This window comes from Rhea pennata, chromosome 10 (genome assembly GCF_028389875.1).
Source record: "Rhea pennata isolate bPtePen1 chromosome 10, bPtePen1.pri, whole genome shotgun sequence".
NCBI lineage: Eukaryota > Metazoa > Chordata > Aves > Rheiformes > Rheidae > Rhea > Rhea pennata.
The window spans coordinates 14,152,563-14,170,403 of NC_084672.1; the positions used below are offsets into that span (position 1 = coordinate 14,152,563).

The 17,841-nt window shown below is 36.8% G+C and overlaps 1 protein-coding gene across 1 annotated transcript in view; it reads right to left on the bottom strand.

Moving 5' to 3' along the window:
• MYO5A (myosin VA) overlaps positions 1–17,841 on the bottom strand; it is a 97,680-nt gene that overhangs the window by 4,400 nt on the left and 75,439 nt on the right. The window contains exons 26-39 of the mRNA XM_062584031.1: positions 17,450–17,596; positions 17,050–17,103; positions 16,118–16,345; positions 13,432–13,532; positions 12,770–12,850; positions 10,612–10,810; positions 9,028–9,102; positions 6,981–7,074; positions 5,896–6,042; positions 5,349–5,503; positions 3,997–4,086; positions 3,123–3,273; positions 2,072–2,354; positions 1,108–1,282 (exon numbers count right to left, since the gene is read on the bottom strand). Coding sequence (XP_062440015.1) covers positions 1,108–1,282; positions 2,072–2,354; positions 3,123–3,273; positions 3,997–4,086; positions 5,349–5,503; positions 5,896–6,042; positions 6,981–7,074; positions 9,028–9,102; positions 10,612–10,810; positions 12,770–12,850; positions 13,432–13,532; positions 16,118–16,345; positions 17,050–17,103; positions 17,450–17,596 — 1,980 coding nt within the window. The remainder of the gene's footprint in view (positions 1–1,107; positions 1,283–2,071; positions 2,355–3,122; positions 3,274–3,996; positions 4,087–5,348; positions 5,504–5,895; positions 6,043–6,980; positions 7,075–9,027; positions 9,103–10,611; positions 10,811–12,769; positions 12,851–13,431; positions 13,533–16,117; positions 16,346–17,049; positions 17,104–17,449; positions 17,597–17,841) is intronic.

Consider the following 17,841-nt stretch of genomic DNA (forward strand, 5'->3'; position numbering starts at 1 on the left):
TATGTTATTAATCTGCCTACTTCAGACTGTGTTCTTTGTAGGCAGAAACTCTTATTTTTACATGTATGGAAAAGGCCAAACTGTAGAAAATCAGATGATAAAGAACTCATTTTATTCCCACACCTGCTAGGAACACGCTCAATTTCTCTATTTGATCTTAACTCTATACTTATGACGTTCCTCTGCTTCCATTCAAGAGAGTCTGGTGACTTGACTGCTCTTCAAGAAAGTTTATAGTTTTAGGAAATTATTATTCTAAAAGTAGGGCTAAAATCACCAGAGCAAAGAACTGCAACACAAAGGCTTTAAATAGTAATACAGGCTGGCTAAACATCTATAGCTTATAAAGAATTCTCTTCAGTCTTTTACATTATTCTATTTTTTAAAAATAACACTTTTTAAAACAAAGCTAAAAACAAATTGAGGCATGTGGAATTATAACTTCAGAGTTATTTTTCCAGTAATATCGATTTCTAGATCAAAATTGTTATAATCACTGCAACTGCTAGTTCTGATACCACTTTGAGAAAAATTTGTCCCCTTCCCAGATGAGAATGTTTAGTAATCACCCAAGATGCTTTTATACAGGAATAACTGTATCCACTCTATGCACGTGTAACATAGTTAAAAAAATTATCTGTACAAAGTTAAGCTTTCATAAATAAAAGTCTTCAGCTGTGCTGTTTACTGAGATACACTTGGTTCATTCTTTTTGAGTATAATGGGTACAATAACATAACACTTTTGTTTGCAGATCCTAGTATCCCAAGCAGAGCTGCCCAGATTATAGAGATATCTGTGAAGATTTCTTCCTGAGCATTTTCACAATCTAAGAGACCACATATAGCATTACACACTGCACAGTCAATTGAACTCTCTCTCATTTGAGCAAACTTAGCTTGAACATCAAACTCCAGATAAGATTTGTTTCTTTTTATATCTCTAATTTAAACTGTTTAGGCTGTACTAACTCAAAATAAAGTCAGAAATTTTCAATCCATGTGTGACAGCAGTGCAGGCATGCCTAGCAGAGCAGAGAAGTGCTCAAAAGTGATAGTATAAAAACAAAACAAAACAAAAAAAAACCACCAATGAGAGTTCAGTTACCTGGGCAGTAGTCAGAGCATTGCACATTGAACAAATGGCTTCTGCATCTTCATCTGTTTTCTTTTTCACTTGCAACAGTTGTGCAGCCTGGATGAGAGGTTCTAGTGTTTCTTTAGCTCCACTATTCATTAAATTTTTATCACGTAGCCATTCTTCAAGTTGACTCACATTGTATCTGTACAAAGAGGTAAGCGTACAAAGACAATGTTTGACTATGACTAAATCAAGACACTGCAATTTCTCTTTCACAGTGTTTGTTCTTTGTGCACGTGTTTTTCCTTTACAGTCATGATTTTTTGTAATTTTGTTTTCATATCATTTCCCTTTAATTAAGAAAGGAAAACTTGAGTTTTAAAACAGTTAGAAGCTATGGCCAAGTTTTCCTTTTCCTCTATCTGGCAGGAGTGTGACAAGTAAGTGAAGAAAGATGAACAAGATTTTGTCCGCATAACTGCACAGTGAGGCTCTTCAAGATTACCTGAGGCACTGGAATGCCTTGGCTAAATTCCCTGGCAAATGCTATTAGAATTCATTGGACAACAGATGCCAAGGGCAGGAATAGAATAAGATGGCTTTACAGCAGGAAGCAGCAAATTATAATATGCCTGAATACAGCAGGTATCCACTGAGCCACCAACCTACAAAGACCACAGCAGGCATGTTTGCTACTCCTACCTAAAAGCTGAAGAAGCAACTATCAACATTTCAGCTACAGTTCTGGCTCCTACTTGTCAACAAAATGTTTTTGTTTTGCTCCTTCCAAATTTCCTTGGAAGACAGAGAAACCTCCCTGAGGGGTTCAACTGAACCTCAAAATCAGTTTAACATCACCTGCAACTGTGTGTGAAATAAGAAATGCTTAAAGTTTATCTGCCACTCCATCAGAATGACTGTCTGCAATGTCAAGAGTTCACTATAATTTCCAGAAGCACATTCAAGAGAAGGATGAAAAGAGGTGTTTTACCTTATCTGCATTCCTTTGCTCCAGGAGCACATGTCTTTCCGCAGGAGAAGATTATTAAGTGTCACAGCTCCAATGATGTAGAACATCTGCTTGACAACCTGCTTGATCAGTTCTGGATCCATTCCATGCTGACACATCACCGAATGGAAAGAGTTTAGCTGTCGAATAATAGAGTCCAAAGTGTAGGTCCCTTCATCGGCAATGCTGGATGTTCTCTTCCGCAGCCCAGTTGGCTTCACCCCTGAGACACCTTGGATAGTCTCATGCTCAAGCATTCCTGAAACTGTATTTGGTTGACAACATTATTATTATAATCAAATATTAGCTAGATGCAGATGAACTATGCAAACCAGCAAGACTTAGTATTTATGCACAAAGAGCAGGCTGCGCTTTTTTTCTAGTCACACAGTGTTTTTACAAAGATTCCAGCATGTATATTTGAAAGGAAGGTCTGACAGTAGCTCAGCGAAATGGCTAGATGAGCAGTACAGACAGCAAACCAAGAGCTGTTCCATTCTTCTAAGTGGTGTGATCAGAAAGCATTAACAAAAATGTGTGTACAACTACTATCCGGTAAGAAAAATAGAATGTACTTTAAATGAAAAAAACCCTCTCTGAATGTCTCTTTGTCACTGCTATTTCACTACTGATTGCTGTCCATAATGACAGCCAGCTACTTTTTCTCCATGTTCATTATGAATTCTCATACATTTCAGTCCAATTTTTCCAGTGGACATTTCCCAACACACAGGGCAGCAAATGTCAGACTGTCCTAACAGTGGTTCCTTCCTGTAAATACATGATTTATGACAAGTGTTAATAAGGCAAATCCATTTATTCTGTCACTCTCAGAAGAACTAGCCACAGTTCTTTTTATTTTCTTCTAATCCAACCTGTTCAGTGTAGTCCTTGTCATCTATAAACAAAATATCAGCAGAACTATTTGAACTGTACAGTGTAGGAAGAAATGACAGATGTAGCAAGTTACCACCATCACAATTTTGCTTTTGTTACTATGGTGTGAAGTTTAAGGAATGAATCTTTGCCTTACCAATCATTGGTTGCAGAATGTTTTCCAACACTCTGACAAGTTGTTGGTAGATCTGAATAGCCAAGTCACTCAGTACTTGTCTATATTCAGCTAAGTCAAAATTAGTGAGGCAGTGTTCATTCTGACGAGGTGTATTATGCTTCATGAATCCCTGCATTCATAAAATAATACAAATGAACGCTTCAATGGAACACAAAACCATTATGAAACACCAGTATTTATATTATTTATAGTGTTTATATTTTTCATGCAACTGACAAATGGTACTTTCAAAATAATATTCACAGTCCCTCAAAACTGTGATTTGGAGATTGTTCTGATTGCAACTAATGCTGGAGTTCACATTTCAATTATGATTTGTGTAATGTCTGTTTCCTTGACTTGAAGCTTCAAGTATCAGACACAGCACAAACTCTGCTGGCTTTCTGGTAGGTAAGGCCCTTCCTTCTCACTCCAGCATGAGCAATCTTATCTAGCCACTTTTTGCCAAAATCTCAGTTCAGTCTGTAGAACAAATTAGGCATACTCTAGCTTTCAAACTTAAATTGGTCTGCAATACCATAGCTAAAGTACTTAATATGACCTTTTTCACAGGAAGCTCAGTGAATCTTTACTAACCAACACAATGCTAGAAACCTGATTTTTCTGCTTAATCTGAGTGAGTACTTCCAGAAACATAATGGCCCCTAGCCTGTGATAAAGGGAGTCTGGTTTAAATCTTATCTCCCTATGCTTTCATCACCATCATTCCAGACAGTGCAGCTGTTTTTAAGGGACTTTAATTAGATTTTGAGATATTACAGGAATTTGTTACAGACTAGTGTTCACAGTGGTATTAAAAAGCAGAAGAAACCAAAATAGCAGCACTTCCCACCTCTTCTCCACTGTATTGCTTCAAACAGTGTAAAAATCGGCAGGTATTAGATAGCCAGAATGACACAGTTTCAAAGTCGTCACCTCTTTTCTGGAGATAAAAACAAATACATTTCAACAAAGCTGGTAAGAGGAATAAAATAATAAAATGTTAGATAAATAATAAGCTCTTCAAACCCACTTTCTTCTTGTAGTTCCTCAGCTTCTTATGTGTTGCAAAACTTTGTATACTTTAGGAACAGATTTGAAAATCAAGGTCTTTTACAAAATCCTATGAACGCCCCTCATTTTCTGTGTCATTCTTTAAGAACATTCAAATATGATTCCTCCACTGCTGTGGCATTTCTGTATTTTACAGATCCATGCTAACAGCACTGTGCAGAAATCACAGGGCAACGTGGTTATATTCCCAAAACACCCATCCTATGGCATGACTGTTGTTGCAAGAAGAGCCCAACACGAAGGATGGTAACAAGGCATAGCCAAGAAGGGGAAGAGGAAAGGAATTCAGTTTTGATGAATGTCAGTTAGGTCATCATAACCATTCTAGCAGCCCGACAGGGTAAAACAAACCAAATCCAAAAACCAAACCCAAATCCAAAAACCCCTCCTCCTGAAAGAACACAGAAGCTAGTATGTGCTATTTCTGTAAATAAAGATTCTAGACATCTACAGTATGTACTCTGTTTACTTAAATCTCCAAAAATTTCACCAAAAATCTAAGCTGCTAGAGAATTGTTTACTGAACTTTTTTTCCCCCAGAAATGTGTAGCTTAATTAAATGATTGTTTGAAGCACAGCTGTTTTATTTAACAACTAAAAAACCTCCATGTAGCATAAAGGGAACTGCATAAAGAACCTGTTTATAGTTTAATAATACCTTCAAAATACCTCCGGCCTAAACCCCTCTAGGTCATTCACTGCAAGGACTTAAGGCAGTAACATATTATTATCAATCTAATCTGTATGTAGATGAAGCAAACGAGCAAGTCTTTCAAACAAAATAGCAAATGAAACATTTGCGATACGTGTTCTGGATAGGATTTATAAAGACTCACTTTATGCAAATGACTGTACTCAAAGCTTTAAAGTTATACCACCAGAGAAAGCAGACTGTTCAAAATGAAAATAAGGTAGTTCTTTTTTCATCAATTCAAAGCATCTGTGCTATTGTGTGAAGAAAATGCTATCACTATAATTTGTTGCTTGTTTATACAACATTTGGAACCTCAGGAGGAGTTTACTGATCAGAAACCCAGGCCCAATTCATTAAAAGCATTTTCCTCACTCTCTAATGTAAAAGCACAAGCAAATTTCAAGTAGTATTTTCCTGAACCAAACGGACTAACTAACCTTTAACACTTTTTTGATGCCGTTGATAGTGGATGTCAACAGTGACCTCACTTTTTGGTCATCATTGAGGTAATCCGCATGGCGTACACACATGAACAAAATATATGCTGGTAATCCTGGAATCAGGTTGACAGCCACACCACGTGGTTTCAGTTCTTAGGATAAACAAACATACATTATTCTGTTAACTGAAAAATGCTGTATGTAGTACTTGCAACCTCCCCAGTAATTGTGTATGTATGGCAAGTGAAACCTAATAATAAACTAAGAAAATATGAGGCATTTTCTTAGCAATCTGTCGGAAGAGAAGAAAGCATAATTGCCTGCTAAAAATGTGGGGACACATCAATAGGTACTATACTAATCAAACAGTGAGATTATGTTCCAACAGAAATTTAATTTAGTTTAATATATAAACTGAACACTGAAAACTGAAGTAAACTAAAAGATACGTCTCATAATGCAAATTCTAGATTCTTATAGTTCTCTTTTTCATTTTTCAGATCACATGGGAGCAGAGGAAGCTGTAAATGAGAAAGATATTTACCTAAAATAAGATTCTTGACAAGTTTTTGTTCATCCTCCTTCTTATATTCTAACATCCCTTGGAAGTCCTTCTCCTTCCGCGGAATGTTAACTGGACGAATAGGTTCATCAATGATTTGTCCAGGTGATATGTTCTCCATCTGGCCCACTTCAGAAGAGAAAAGAAATGATAAAATGTTTTCCAGTGAAAGCAACGCATACCTCAGAATACTATGACATTTCTAAGGAAGAACTCCACCATTTGGAGCTAAGAAATGTATTTTTTCGGTTTCAGCTAACACCTAAAAACAAAATACCCACTAAACAAAAACACATATTCTTGACAAATGTATTTTGGGTTAGTATTCTGCCTCTGAAGAACAGTTAAAGTGTGTGAATCACATGTTAATACAGAATTACTGCTGATTTCCCAAATTTTATCACATAAAAGCGCAAGGGTCAAGAGATAGTAGTTAATCACATCACAGATTAATACAGCAGAGGTCACTGTTAACTGTCCAGCAAAACATTAGCATAGCAATTAAAAGAACTTTATTTAACCAGAGGCACAATAAGCTCTGTCTCACCAGTTCTAAGATCCTAAGGCAACTCACTTTGCAGTACATAGAAATAAAATAAGCTTAGTTTGTATCTCAGTGTTCTCATATTCAGGTCTGGTCAGCAACTTGGAAAGGAAACCTCAAGCAGCAAAAGACTACCTCAGCATTCTCAGCTCCACTGATACAGAAATTCACAATCAAAAGAAAACTAGGAAAGTTATTTCTGCCTGGTTCACATTCAGCATAGCTTTTGTCTTGACAAAAACAGATAATGTCTTTGAGTAATCAAAGAGGTTAGGTAACACTTTCTCATGTTTTCATGTTTCAAAGAAAGATTCATCTCTTTTTCACTGCTTTAAAATATAACAAATCTTCAACATATTTATGAAGGAACACAAAGAGCTCTGAGTGGACCTCCTGTTTCTGGAATCAGTTAAGAGAAACACTACCAAAGACCCCATGCTCTCCAAGGCAGCTAGCACAGATGGATAAGATGACAATGGGATCACAAAAAGTAAAACAAAATCTGTGCTTTCTCTCATAGTACCTTCAAGTTCACCAATCTTCTTAGCAAATACTTTCAACTGTTTCTTCAGCTTGCGAACAGTTTTGTCTTGCTTTTCAAGTTGCTCCATTAAATCCTGTAAATTAAGATGAGAGAAAAATTAACATATAAGAAAATGCCAAAACTTGTGACAGAGACAAAACCAGCACTGTTAGAATTACAATATGGTGAGGAAAGCTGAACAGTAGTGCCACCCTCTGGCTGAGGTTTACAAACCGGTACATTGCCTGTAACACGAGCCAGATATTACGAATATTATTATGTGCAGCATGACAAAGGCAAAGCTCTTATGCAGGTATATTCTGCAGACATTCAGAACTAGGTCAGTTCATATCGTGAGTATAAGACATTTTGCTGCAAACAGATCTCCCTAATGCTTCCTCTCTGCTCTTCCAAATGTTTCAGTGAACTTCTTTAACAGCTACCCTGTACTTCTGTGCCATTTATTTATGCCTTCAGGACCGACTTGTTATTCAGTCCTATCCATTTTAAGGGAATATAAAAGAGGAATCTGAAAAAAGAACATAAATTGTATTAAAGTTTACTCAAATATTAGGCATCCAAACAAACATATGACATTTCTCACAACACTCTGCCATCTCCCTGTTGCTTGCTGTCACAATCTTTCCTTAGACTGAAACAGAGTTCTTATAGGAACCATCCTTTTATTCTGTACTTGAACAATACCTAGCAGCTAACAGTCTTAGTGTTGCAATAAAATAGCTTTTTTCTTCCAAAGGAACAATCACCAGAAATCTATCTTTGAATAATTCTGTGATCAAGGGTAGTGTATTCATGAAATAATCATGTAATTATAAAATGGAAAGTCTTTACAAAGGAAGTAAAACACCTCAAGTTCAAAAAAAAAAAAAGAACGCCATTTCAGATTAAGGGTTTGAAAGCAGCTTAAAAGAAAAATGCTCTGATTCTTCATGGCACTGACATAGATAGGGTACCATGAACTCTCTGCATCAAAAAAGTTATCATGGGAACCAAAACTTCCTTAAAAATACTGAAAAATGCTAGAGCAACATTGACAGCAAATGAGAATTAGGCACAAAGTCAGTTTTAATCACATAGTAAAGAGTTCACAACCTTATATAACATTTTAAACATAAGGTTGTAGACCTGTTGAAAGAACAGAACCAGGGACATGCTTCATACTCAAAACAGTGGTAAAAAATTTTACAAGAGAAATCCTGTTAATAACATAACTATCTTCAGATATAACAATTTATATTGAAATTAATTTTTAAAAAAGTCTGATTGTTTTGAAAATATCAGTGAAGGGATTTGGTTTCTGAACAACAACAAATATGTGAGAAGGAAAACACTTCTATGGTTCCTCTAAACATTCAAGTAGATTTCACATCTCATTAACATTTGGAATCTCATAAATGATATTCTTTCCAAGTTTAGGTATGATACAATCTCTGTTTGCTAGCCTACCTTTAATTATTGTAAAATATCCTTTTTTTTCCCTGTTATTTCTAATTTATCCTTTAGATTTTGCATTTTTGCAAAATGTTTATTAAAACCTCTGATTAACTGCCCTGCAAACAGATCTGAGCAAATTCAGTCTAGGGTCAAGCTACTCACGTTTGCAGGCATAACTCGCCTTGATAACTAGCTGTAGGTTCAAGCTTCTATTTTGCTGAGCTGTAGGTAAATGTATTGAAGTTTTAAAGCAAAGAGGTGGATCTGAAAATTGAGCATCTTTTGCATCATACCTCTCTTTTTCAAGGCATAAAGGCATTTTTAATACTTAAGTGGTATTCGGAAAAAAACCGCTTTGATCACAGTGCAAGACTTTTATTAGTAACAAAAACTGTGCATCAAAGAGACACTGAGATTACACAGAGGACACTCAGACTAACAAAAAAAGCAGTGAGGGAAGAAATCAGCATTGTGAAGCTCTCTGCAGGGGAGTTCCTTGGAGAGGAAAAAAGGCAGGCAACCTGCTGTTCATTAGTGCTCTAGAAATAGCGAACAAGACAACAGAGAAACAGGATTCGAGTGATCTACATACAATCATCCGTTTGTAAAGTGAAATCCGGTACGATTGATACTTCTTGGGATCATCTGCATACAACTCCTCATAAAACTGTAAAAATAGGTACAGGATTGTTTTTTTCCTTCCTTTTGAGATACTGATATTTCAGTAAGCACTGTATAAATTCAATCAGGCTAAAACAAGGTCAAGAATCTCTTAATTTTTAGGTGGTCTAGTTCTTATGTGTGGGTCTTACTCCAGGCTCTCAGAAAGAGAAGCTGATATAGATGGATTGCGGAATGGTCATATCTTTTAAAAATGGTGAGTAGTATTACTATGAAAGTCTAGAATATAACCTGTGTGAGAATTTGGAAAGGACATTTTCTTATGCTAATAAAGATGAGAATGCAGTGAATACTGAAATTCTAATATCAGATTTGGATAGGGATAGGAGTGGAAAATAAACATATTCCTGATGTGAAACAGGCTGCAACAGCTGAAGTGAAATACTAGTGAATACTATAGTACAAGTCTATAATAAACAAGTAAAATTACATTCACTATATTTGAAAATAAAGAGGTAATTACACAACTGCGTGTTGTCTTGGGAACTCATAACGTGATGAGTAGTTCTCTTGGGGGAGAAAAAGACTAGAAATCATAATATATAACTAGGCAGCAGAAGCGAGCTGTCCAAGATAGAAACATTTGCCATACACCTTTTCCAGACAGAGACAAGCTTGTAATGTATTTTTGCTTATAAATACACTTCCAATAACAGTTTACTCAGATCTATCAGCTGTATTATCTATTGCTTTTCTCAAAATCTTTGGTACCAAGATGCAAGGAAAGATGTAAGCAGAAAAGACTACACTTTTGTTTGTTTAGAGGACACAATGACATTCAGAGCTAGGAATTTTCTTCCTGAAGTAGCACGGTCCATTTTGCTATAAAGAAGAAACTTGATAGGAAGACTCCAGGCTAATCAGCAGTTTATCAATAAGTCAATGATATTTCAGCAAAGGCCTCTCTAGAAAATTCCCTCAGAAATCAACCAATCTGCACATGACAACCATACTCCTTCAGAGTACGGAGTTTCACCTGATCCGTCCTTCATACAAAAATGTTGTAAAGCAAACAAGAAACACCAATTAGCCAAGTGACTTTCAATCAAGTGTCTTTTTCTGGAACTATTTGTTTCTTCAAAACATACCGAACAGATCTAGCTCATAACACAGTGGATTGTCTATGTAGCTTCAGGCAGAGCAGAGGGAAAAAGGAAGAAAAGCTACGTTTAAAGAACTCCATCAGAGTTTTTTCTACAACATGATGTCCATGGATATCAGTCATTCTATACAGGGATGATAAAGCTTATCAGTTGAAATGAGTACTTTGTTAGAGATTCATGAACTTTTCCCATGCTGGAAACCTCTAACAAATTCCCTGCAACATTATTACTTCATCAGCAATCTTTAGTCTCTCTTTCTTGTTAATTTACCTACACAAATCTATTGCACTGCTGCGCTTTACCATGGGAGGCTGCCACTAGAAAAGCGGTAAGAACTTAGGGGCACAGACAAGTCTGTCTTGCATCCCGCTGCCCTGCATCATTCCCCTTACCAGATTTTCATTAGTCAGCCGGGTGATCTCATGCTGCAGACTAGCTTCGATCCGGGCCTCTGGGGGCAGCTGCAGGTTCTGCGCCAAGAGCTGCTGCTGGCGATTGTTTTCTTCCTTCAGACTCTGGATCTCGCCTCGCAGTGACTCCAGCTCGTTCTCATGGCTCTTCTTCTGCGACTGAAGCTGAGACTCCAGCAGCCTAAAGAAGTTGAGCAACAGTTGCAAGACACTTAGAAAGTTGCACCTCACATTTGCAGAGGGAGTCTAAAGCTTTAGCTGCTGCTCAGGAACAATTAGCCATGGCTTGCAAGGGAAAATGAAAAAGGCAGAGTACTCTTTAAACCCTTCAATATGCCTTTCAATTAAAGCTTGTATGATCAAAAAGTGGAGAGAAACTAATTGGGACACTGCTTTGCATTTGCTTTGTGATTGAACAAACACTGTACATGGTACCACAGAGAACACATGGTAATGCATGTACTGCTAAGCCTTCACAGCTTGCCACTGTTTTTAAAGGTGTAGACAAGTTCCACTTCTAACCAAATCAAATCAACTCTGTAAGAGGAAGACAACAATATATTTGCTTAAGCTAGGATCCTGTGATATTAACAAAGGCAAATCTTTTTAGTTAACTCGGTTCAGTCAGAAATTGAAACATGTAACTGCAAATACACATACATTATCTTTATTTTTACATTAAAATAGATGTTTTGAAGACTGTTGTCATTTGGGCAGGAAAAGTTAACAAGAGACCCAAACTCTGGACTAAGGTTTATAAATTTTCTTTCTTTCTTTTTTTTTTTTTTTAATTCCCAGCTCTGCCACTGACTTGTTCTTTCTCCTTGGGCAAATCATGTCTTGAACTCTTCTCATGAGAAATGGGGATAACACCTAATGGCCTCCTTCAAAGCAGTGCTGTGTGGATTAACTCATGTTTGCAAGGCACCGTCCAAGAGCTCTGACTCATAATTTCATAAATATACACACATAGGAAATGACATTAATAGTGACCACTAGTGTTCAATTAGACAAACTTTCAGGGTTTAAATATGCAAAAGGCGGGCATATTTATTAGTAAGTAGACTGATCAAGCACGCAAGGGCAAACAGTCATTTACCTGCAATGCTCTGCCATTTAACAAAAAGCTTGTTGCCTCTACAATACTATGAAAAAAAGAAAAAAAAAGAAAAAGAAGATGCACTCACTCCCGCACCCTGCTCTGCAGAGCATTGGTGCTAAGTTCATTCTTGGCAGGCTTATAAAAAAGTTTAGTTTTAGAATTTGTTAGCAGAAGAAATAGAAAGACAGTAGTTAGTAGCATTTGTTGCAAAATACCCCCTTTTGTAGTTAAAGCTAACAAATGTGTATATTTAAGAAAGTCAGCACTGCTGACCTATTGAATTAGTTGGCTGTACATGACTACAAACTGTTTTGGAAGTCTGGGACACGCTTATGAATATAGAGAGCAGATATGCACATACAGCCAGAGTGAATTTACTAACAGGGTGAATTCCACCAGTGAAACGACCAGCACGCAGTCCACGCACAGGTCTCAGCGACTGTACTGAGGTTTGAATAACGCCATGAGGAACCACGGATTACTTCTGTTGGTTACTTTGTGCGCGCTTTACATTTTGAATCTTGTACAAAGATGTAGGAGAGGAAGGCTAAATCTACTGAACTTCAGGTGGAATAAGGAGACTAAGAAATATAAGTATCTGAAAGTTAAGTGTATACTGCAGCTATTCAAACAATAGCTTTATAATTACTAAAATGAAGGTACTACTTTAAGCTGAAAAACCGTAAGGAACATTAATTTCTATATCCAACATAAAGGCAGACAAATAATATACAGTTACAAAACTTTTCCAGCGGTGCAGCTTCTGGCATTTTCTAGTCTATGTCTGTGTAAATATTTTTGTGGATTATACATTAGATGTAACTACCACCTTAAGTTTTAATGACATAACTTGACAGGTAAAAAGGTTGGGGACTAAGTTTAGGGAAAGTAAGTTTGTAAAATTTATGACGAATTGTTTTTTTAAAACTATTAGTGCATAAGAAATATTGTAGCTAAAGCAAACCCACAGCAAGGGGCACAGTTAGCTAGAAAAGAAGATGCAAATGAAGAAAAAAAAATTCTGAAAAGTCTGATAACCTGTTGGCTTGTTTTAACCCTTCATAAACCAGCCAAAGTTCTCCGTCCTCATTCAGCATATGATAGTCCTGGGGAGATTGTCTTCCAAGAAAAATGTTAAAAAAAAAATACAAAAAAGATACATGATGGTGATGAGATGGCATGTTAAGGGCAGTACACACTAAATTATAGATACTATAAAAGAGAATAAAACAATACTCTAAAGCTTCTTAGCAAAATACTTCTCATGCTTAGATCTATTTATTCCTAATGATGAAACTCAGTTCTCAGTGTTAGAGATCATAGCTGGTTACAGCATTTCACGACTTTACACTATGTGTACTATGACAGGTTACTGTGACAACTACTGGATAATGGGTAAAAACAGCATGGGGAATGGCACCCAAAAACAGAGAAGGAGTATCAAAAAATAATTGTTTGTGCAACTTAACCAATTAAATGTTACGCAGGTGGAATCCAGGAAGCTTGATTTTGCATTTCCCTATTGGTTCCTAATCCTTTTGAATACTGCATACAGCAATTTAACTCATCAAATTATATCCCCCACTACAAGTGCTCTCAAAGAATCTAGGCTTACATGGATGCAACTTACTGAAAATGATACACTAAGCATGTCATAGCAGACCCCAGATGACTGTAAATCAAATAAAGAGAACTCATACCTGTTTGTCTCCTTCAGCCCAATATAAGCCTGTGCTATCTCTCCTTTGTCTTTCATCTTTTGCACATCCTCCAAGAGGATTGTAGCATCTGTCATGGTATTCTGGAAAAAAGAACCATCATTTCCAGGGTAAATTTAACACTGCAATCATCCTTCGAATCCATATTTTAGTCACTTTATTTAAATGGAATCTTACTCCTAGAGCAGCCCCACCAAAATTAGTGTGGGTACTTGGGGAGCAGGAGTCTAGTCCATAATTTCTATGACTACTTGGCATATCTTTTAACATGCATGGAAGCAACATGTGGAAATACCAGTCTGTCTAATAAGCATGTATATATGACAACCTCTTTTCATTTGTTCATCACAAAAAAGGAAGGAAATACATTTTGTAAAATGATGGATTTGCATTTTATTTTAAATTACCAGGAACAGTTGCTAACACTAAAAGTGAAGAGGTATAATTTTGCAACATGTTTACACATACAGCTTAGTTCTAGTCGTACTTCTTAAATGTAGCATTATACGTACTCTTTGGAACCTTGCAAATAAGCTCTATTCCTCCCTTGACACATATTAAGTACTCTGACAAAACTGGAAGCAATTTACAAGGACTGGAATTTTTTTAAAGTTAGTTGTCATCATAATACTATTTTGTTTCAGTTGAGAATGTTTACTACCACAACCACTACCACTTTTCCTTTTTCTTCAGTAAAACTTGAAATATTTAACAGGTTTTCACAGTCACTTAAGCTAGTTTGATCTGAGCCTTATGCCATTCCTGTGAATGATAACAGTGAAACCACAAGACACTACTGAACATAAGAGACTGAATTCTGACTTCCAAAACAATTAAATGCTATTTCCTTGAGCAAAATTTTACAAAATATTGGCTGTAATAATTTTGTGCACATACATTTTTGGAGTGCAAATCTTGTATGATTTGGATTATCTTATATGAAAACCAAAAGCTTCTCATCAAATTATTCCCAACATCCTTAAGAAATCGTTGCAATTTTTCTACTATTATTTTATTACACAGCAAAACTGTTGTAACCTCATTTGCCAATCTCCCAAGCTTTAGTAATCTGCACATATTTTTGTGCTCATAAAAAGAAGTGCTAATTACTTTTCTATTTTCAAGAACACCTACACACTCTAGTTGTAACATTTAAATTATCAGCCTTCATTTAAAGTTGGTTTGCGTTCTCATACTCCTAACACTGCAAAATCACAGTGTTGCTTCTACTCTCCAAACGCACTCAACAAGATAAACTGATTCAGTTTGCTAGACAGATTCATGAGCTTTTTCCTTCATGTTCAGGTTACCATAAAGCAACAACTCCAAATTGTTAAACCTGCTTGTTTCAAAGCAAATTGTTCCCTTTTGGGAGGGTGGGTGGAATCAGGGAAGGGATAATGAGAATGGTCTCCTCAATAGCAAAGTGTGAGAACAACTTCAAAAACATGCAGGTTATGAGATGTAGGGAAATGATAGCTCAAGTACTGGTGAGGTTTTTGTCGCATTTAAGAGATTCTAGTTTATAGCTGTGGGAGAAAACATGTACCTTATCCTCCTGGCAATCAAATTGGTAGGCAGGAAAGAAGAGAAACAAATCATTAAAAGATTCTGTTCATGCTGCAGCTATCCAACCTAACAAGCAGAAGCTATATGCAAACTGGCAATTAGCCATCCCCCCATCACCTTTATATTTCTCTCATAACAGCTGTCAAAACAAAACTTATATGCAATCTTTGTTGAGAATAAGTAACTCAGGGATTTACTATTCAGGAATTTCAGGAAACTAACGTTTTGTTTTCCTTATAATCAGTCATTTAAAACAAAATATGTACACCTCCATGCATCACAGACTTTCAATTAATTTAACACAAATACAAGAGTATCTTTGTAGCAGCAAAGGAAAGAGGACACCTCTGTTCATTTCCTGCTGAGGTTATGAATCACAAGGTATTTCCATTGAATTGAAGTGACCAGTTACTGCATTTACCTAATACTTTTTTAAAGCTGAATAACTCTTATTTTCAAAGCTATTACTTCCCATGAAAGACAAGTATCTCATCAGAATTAGAGCTTTATTTTTTATATTAGAAATATGCACTTCAGGAGTTCTGATGGTATCTGCTCTACAAAACGAGACGATACCTATCAAGCAATAATACGGAATTTCTACACCTTCATAGGTTGCCTTCATGAAATTTTACTGCTATGTAAGTATGATCATCTATGACCATACATAGATTTGCAGCAGAAAGTTCCTTGTACCTCCTACTGAAGTATTAATCAAAAAAGATTCCTGTTGTAAATTTCCCAGTGAATTTACATATTCAGTGCAGAAATGATACAACTCCAAATGAGAAATATTTCCACATTGTTAAGAGATTTTCAGGAAATCTAGACCGCAAGTATCTGCCAGCCTGGTGTGATTGAAATAGTTTCTTTATATGAGTGCTAGTAGACAGGTCCAAAATTGTTTGAGGAACAGAATCTCCCAATTCGAACTGTTGAAATGTGTGTGCTAATAACTGATCAGTGGATTGCAGCAAGAAAGGCTTCAAAGCCTAGACCATTTTTCTCTGCCTTTTCAAGCATGCTGCTAAGCTAAATAAAGCACCTCAGTGATGCAATTTAACTCTACTACCCAGTACATTTGCTGACTATTATTCACCTTGGGTTGAATAGCTTCTTTCTGGCTAACCAGCTGAGACCTGAGGATGAGGACTTCTTCCTTGCGCACTTCAAGCTCTTCACTTACTGAAGTCAGCTGATCCAGCAGGACCCTGTATGCAGGGGCACCAGGAGCAGTTACCTCAGGAGATCGTGTTTCTGTGAGGGCCTTCTGCAGCTCATTCAACTCATTTTTCAGTTTTTTATTCTCAGATTCAAGCTCTTGACGCTGCAAGAAATAAGGATAACTTCTTCAACTCAGCACCATTCCTACATGCAAATAAAATACAGCCATGAAGCTATGGATAGAGGGGGTAAACACTATGAGTAACTGTGACAAATCAGTTACTTGCTCCCTTAACCCTAGGTTCTTAACTACTGTGACTAGTGCTTGGGAGGATTTCAGTAATAGGGCTACCTTTTGTCTGGAAGTGCCCAGTCAGAACACATATACATGAATCATACAGATTTGAAGGAAAAAATTACCCATTTTCCGCCCCTGTTATTCCCTTAAAAACCAAAACAAAACAAAAAAACAGTAGTTAGCAGGCAATGAAGATTCTGCAGCATTCAGTGATACTGGGAAATATTTTTGGTTTTAGTGATCTAAGATATGCATCAATTTCAATAACATGTTTGGAGCAAAGGGCTCCACTCATCATTGTATTTTTCTCAAATTAGTTTGCAAGTTGTATTAAGCTGTTAACAGAGAACTCCCCATGTTTCATGGGGATCTTCTTGATCTGCAAGGCCCAGCCACACATTCTATACCTCAAAAAGGGCAATCCTACAATAAAAGGCTTATTGGGGAATTTTCATTTTCCTTTCTCCAGCTAATATGCTGAAACAGGAGGGGTGATATAATCATATGCTAGCAGGTATAATTGGTGGCAACATTCTCACTAGGAAATAACATAAAATTTGCAGAATTACCTTGAGTGACTCATACTCCAACTCTGCACCTCTTATAGGGGGCCTTTCCTCCTCCTACAAAAGGAGATACACAAAAGTGAAAAACAATCCAATCCTTTCTATTCTTTAACAGAGTTAAAGAAGGAAAAGGAAAGCAAGCATTTTGCAGCCACAAAAGGTTGCAACTGCTTTCGGTTCCTGTTAACTCCAGTGAAGGGATCTCAGTAATGCTGGAAAAGAAAATAAGCAGCCCCTAGTCACAAGTTCTGAAAGTAGCGAGACATAAAACTTGTTGCGGTTAAATAAAGCAAGTACTATGGGAAGACAAGAATTTAGTAAAAGCCAGTCAGCATTCACACAGTTGATCTACCACAACAAAAGATAGTCTGGCATCAGCATTTCACAGCTAGGAGGATTCCACCTTAGCCTTCGCGCGTAGAGCCTGTTCCTCCTTCCTGTCCAGTTCATCCTGCAGGGATTGCTTCTCTTGCTCCAGCTCCGTAACCCGTTTCTGCAGCTTGAGGAACAGAGACATATCCAGTGGTGCCTTTTTCTCACTTGGTTCCTGCTTTAGAAAGAACAGAAGGAAGTCAAGAAGTACTGCATTTCCACATCAAAAGGAAGCACTACTGTGAGTAAAGAAGAGAAATAAATTGGGGGAAAGAAAGAAATGTTACTGGATTCTGAGAGTTGGCTACAGGCATCTAAAATGTCTCACCAGCCATCAGAAGACTATTTTTAAAAGGAATCTACCATTATAAACCATATCTAAATCTAAAGGCTAACAAAAGAAAGCACTAGAGACTATCCAGC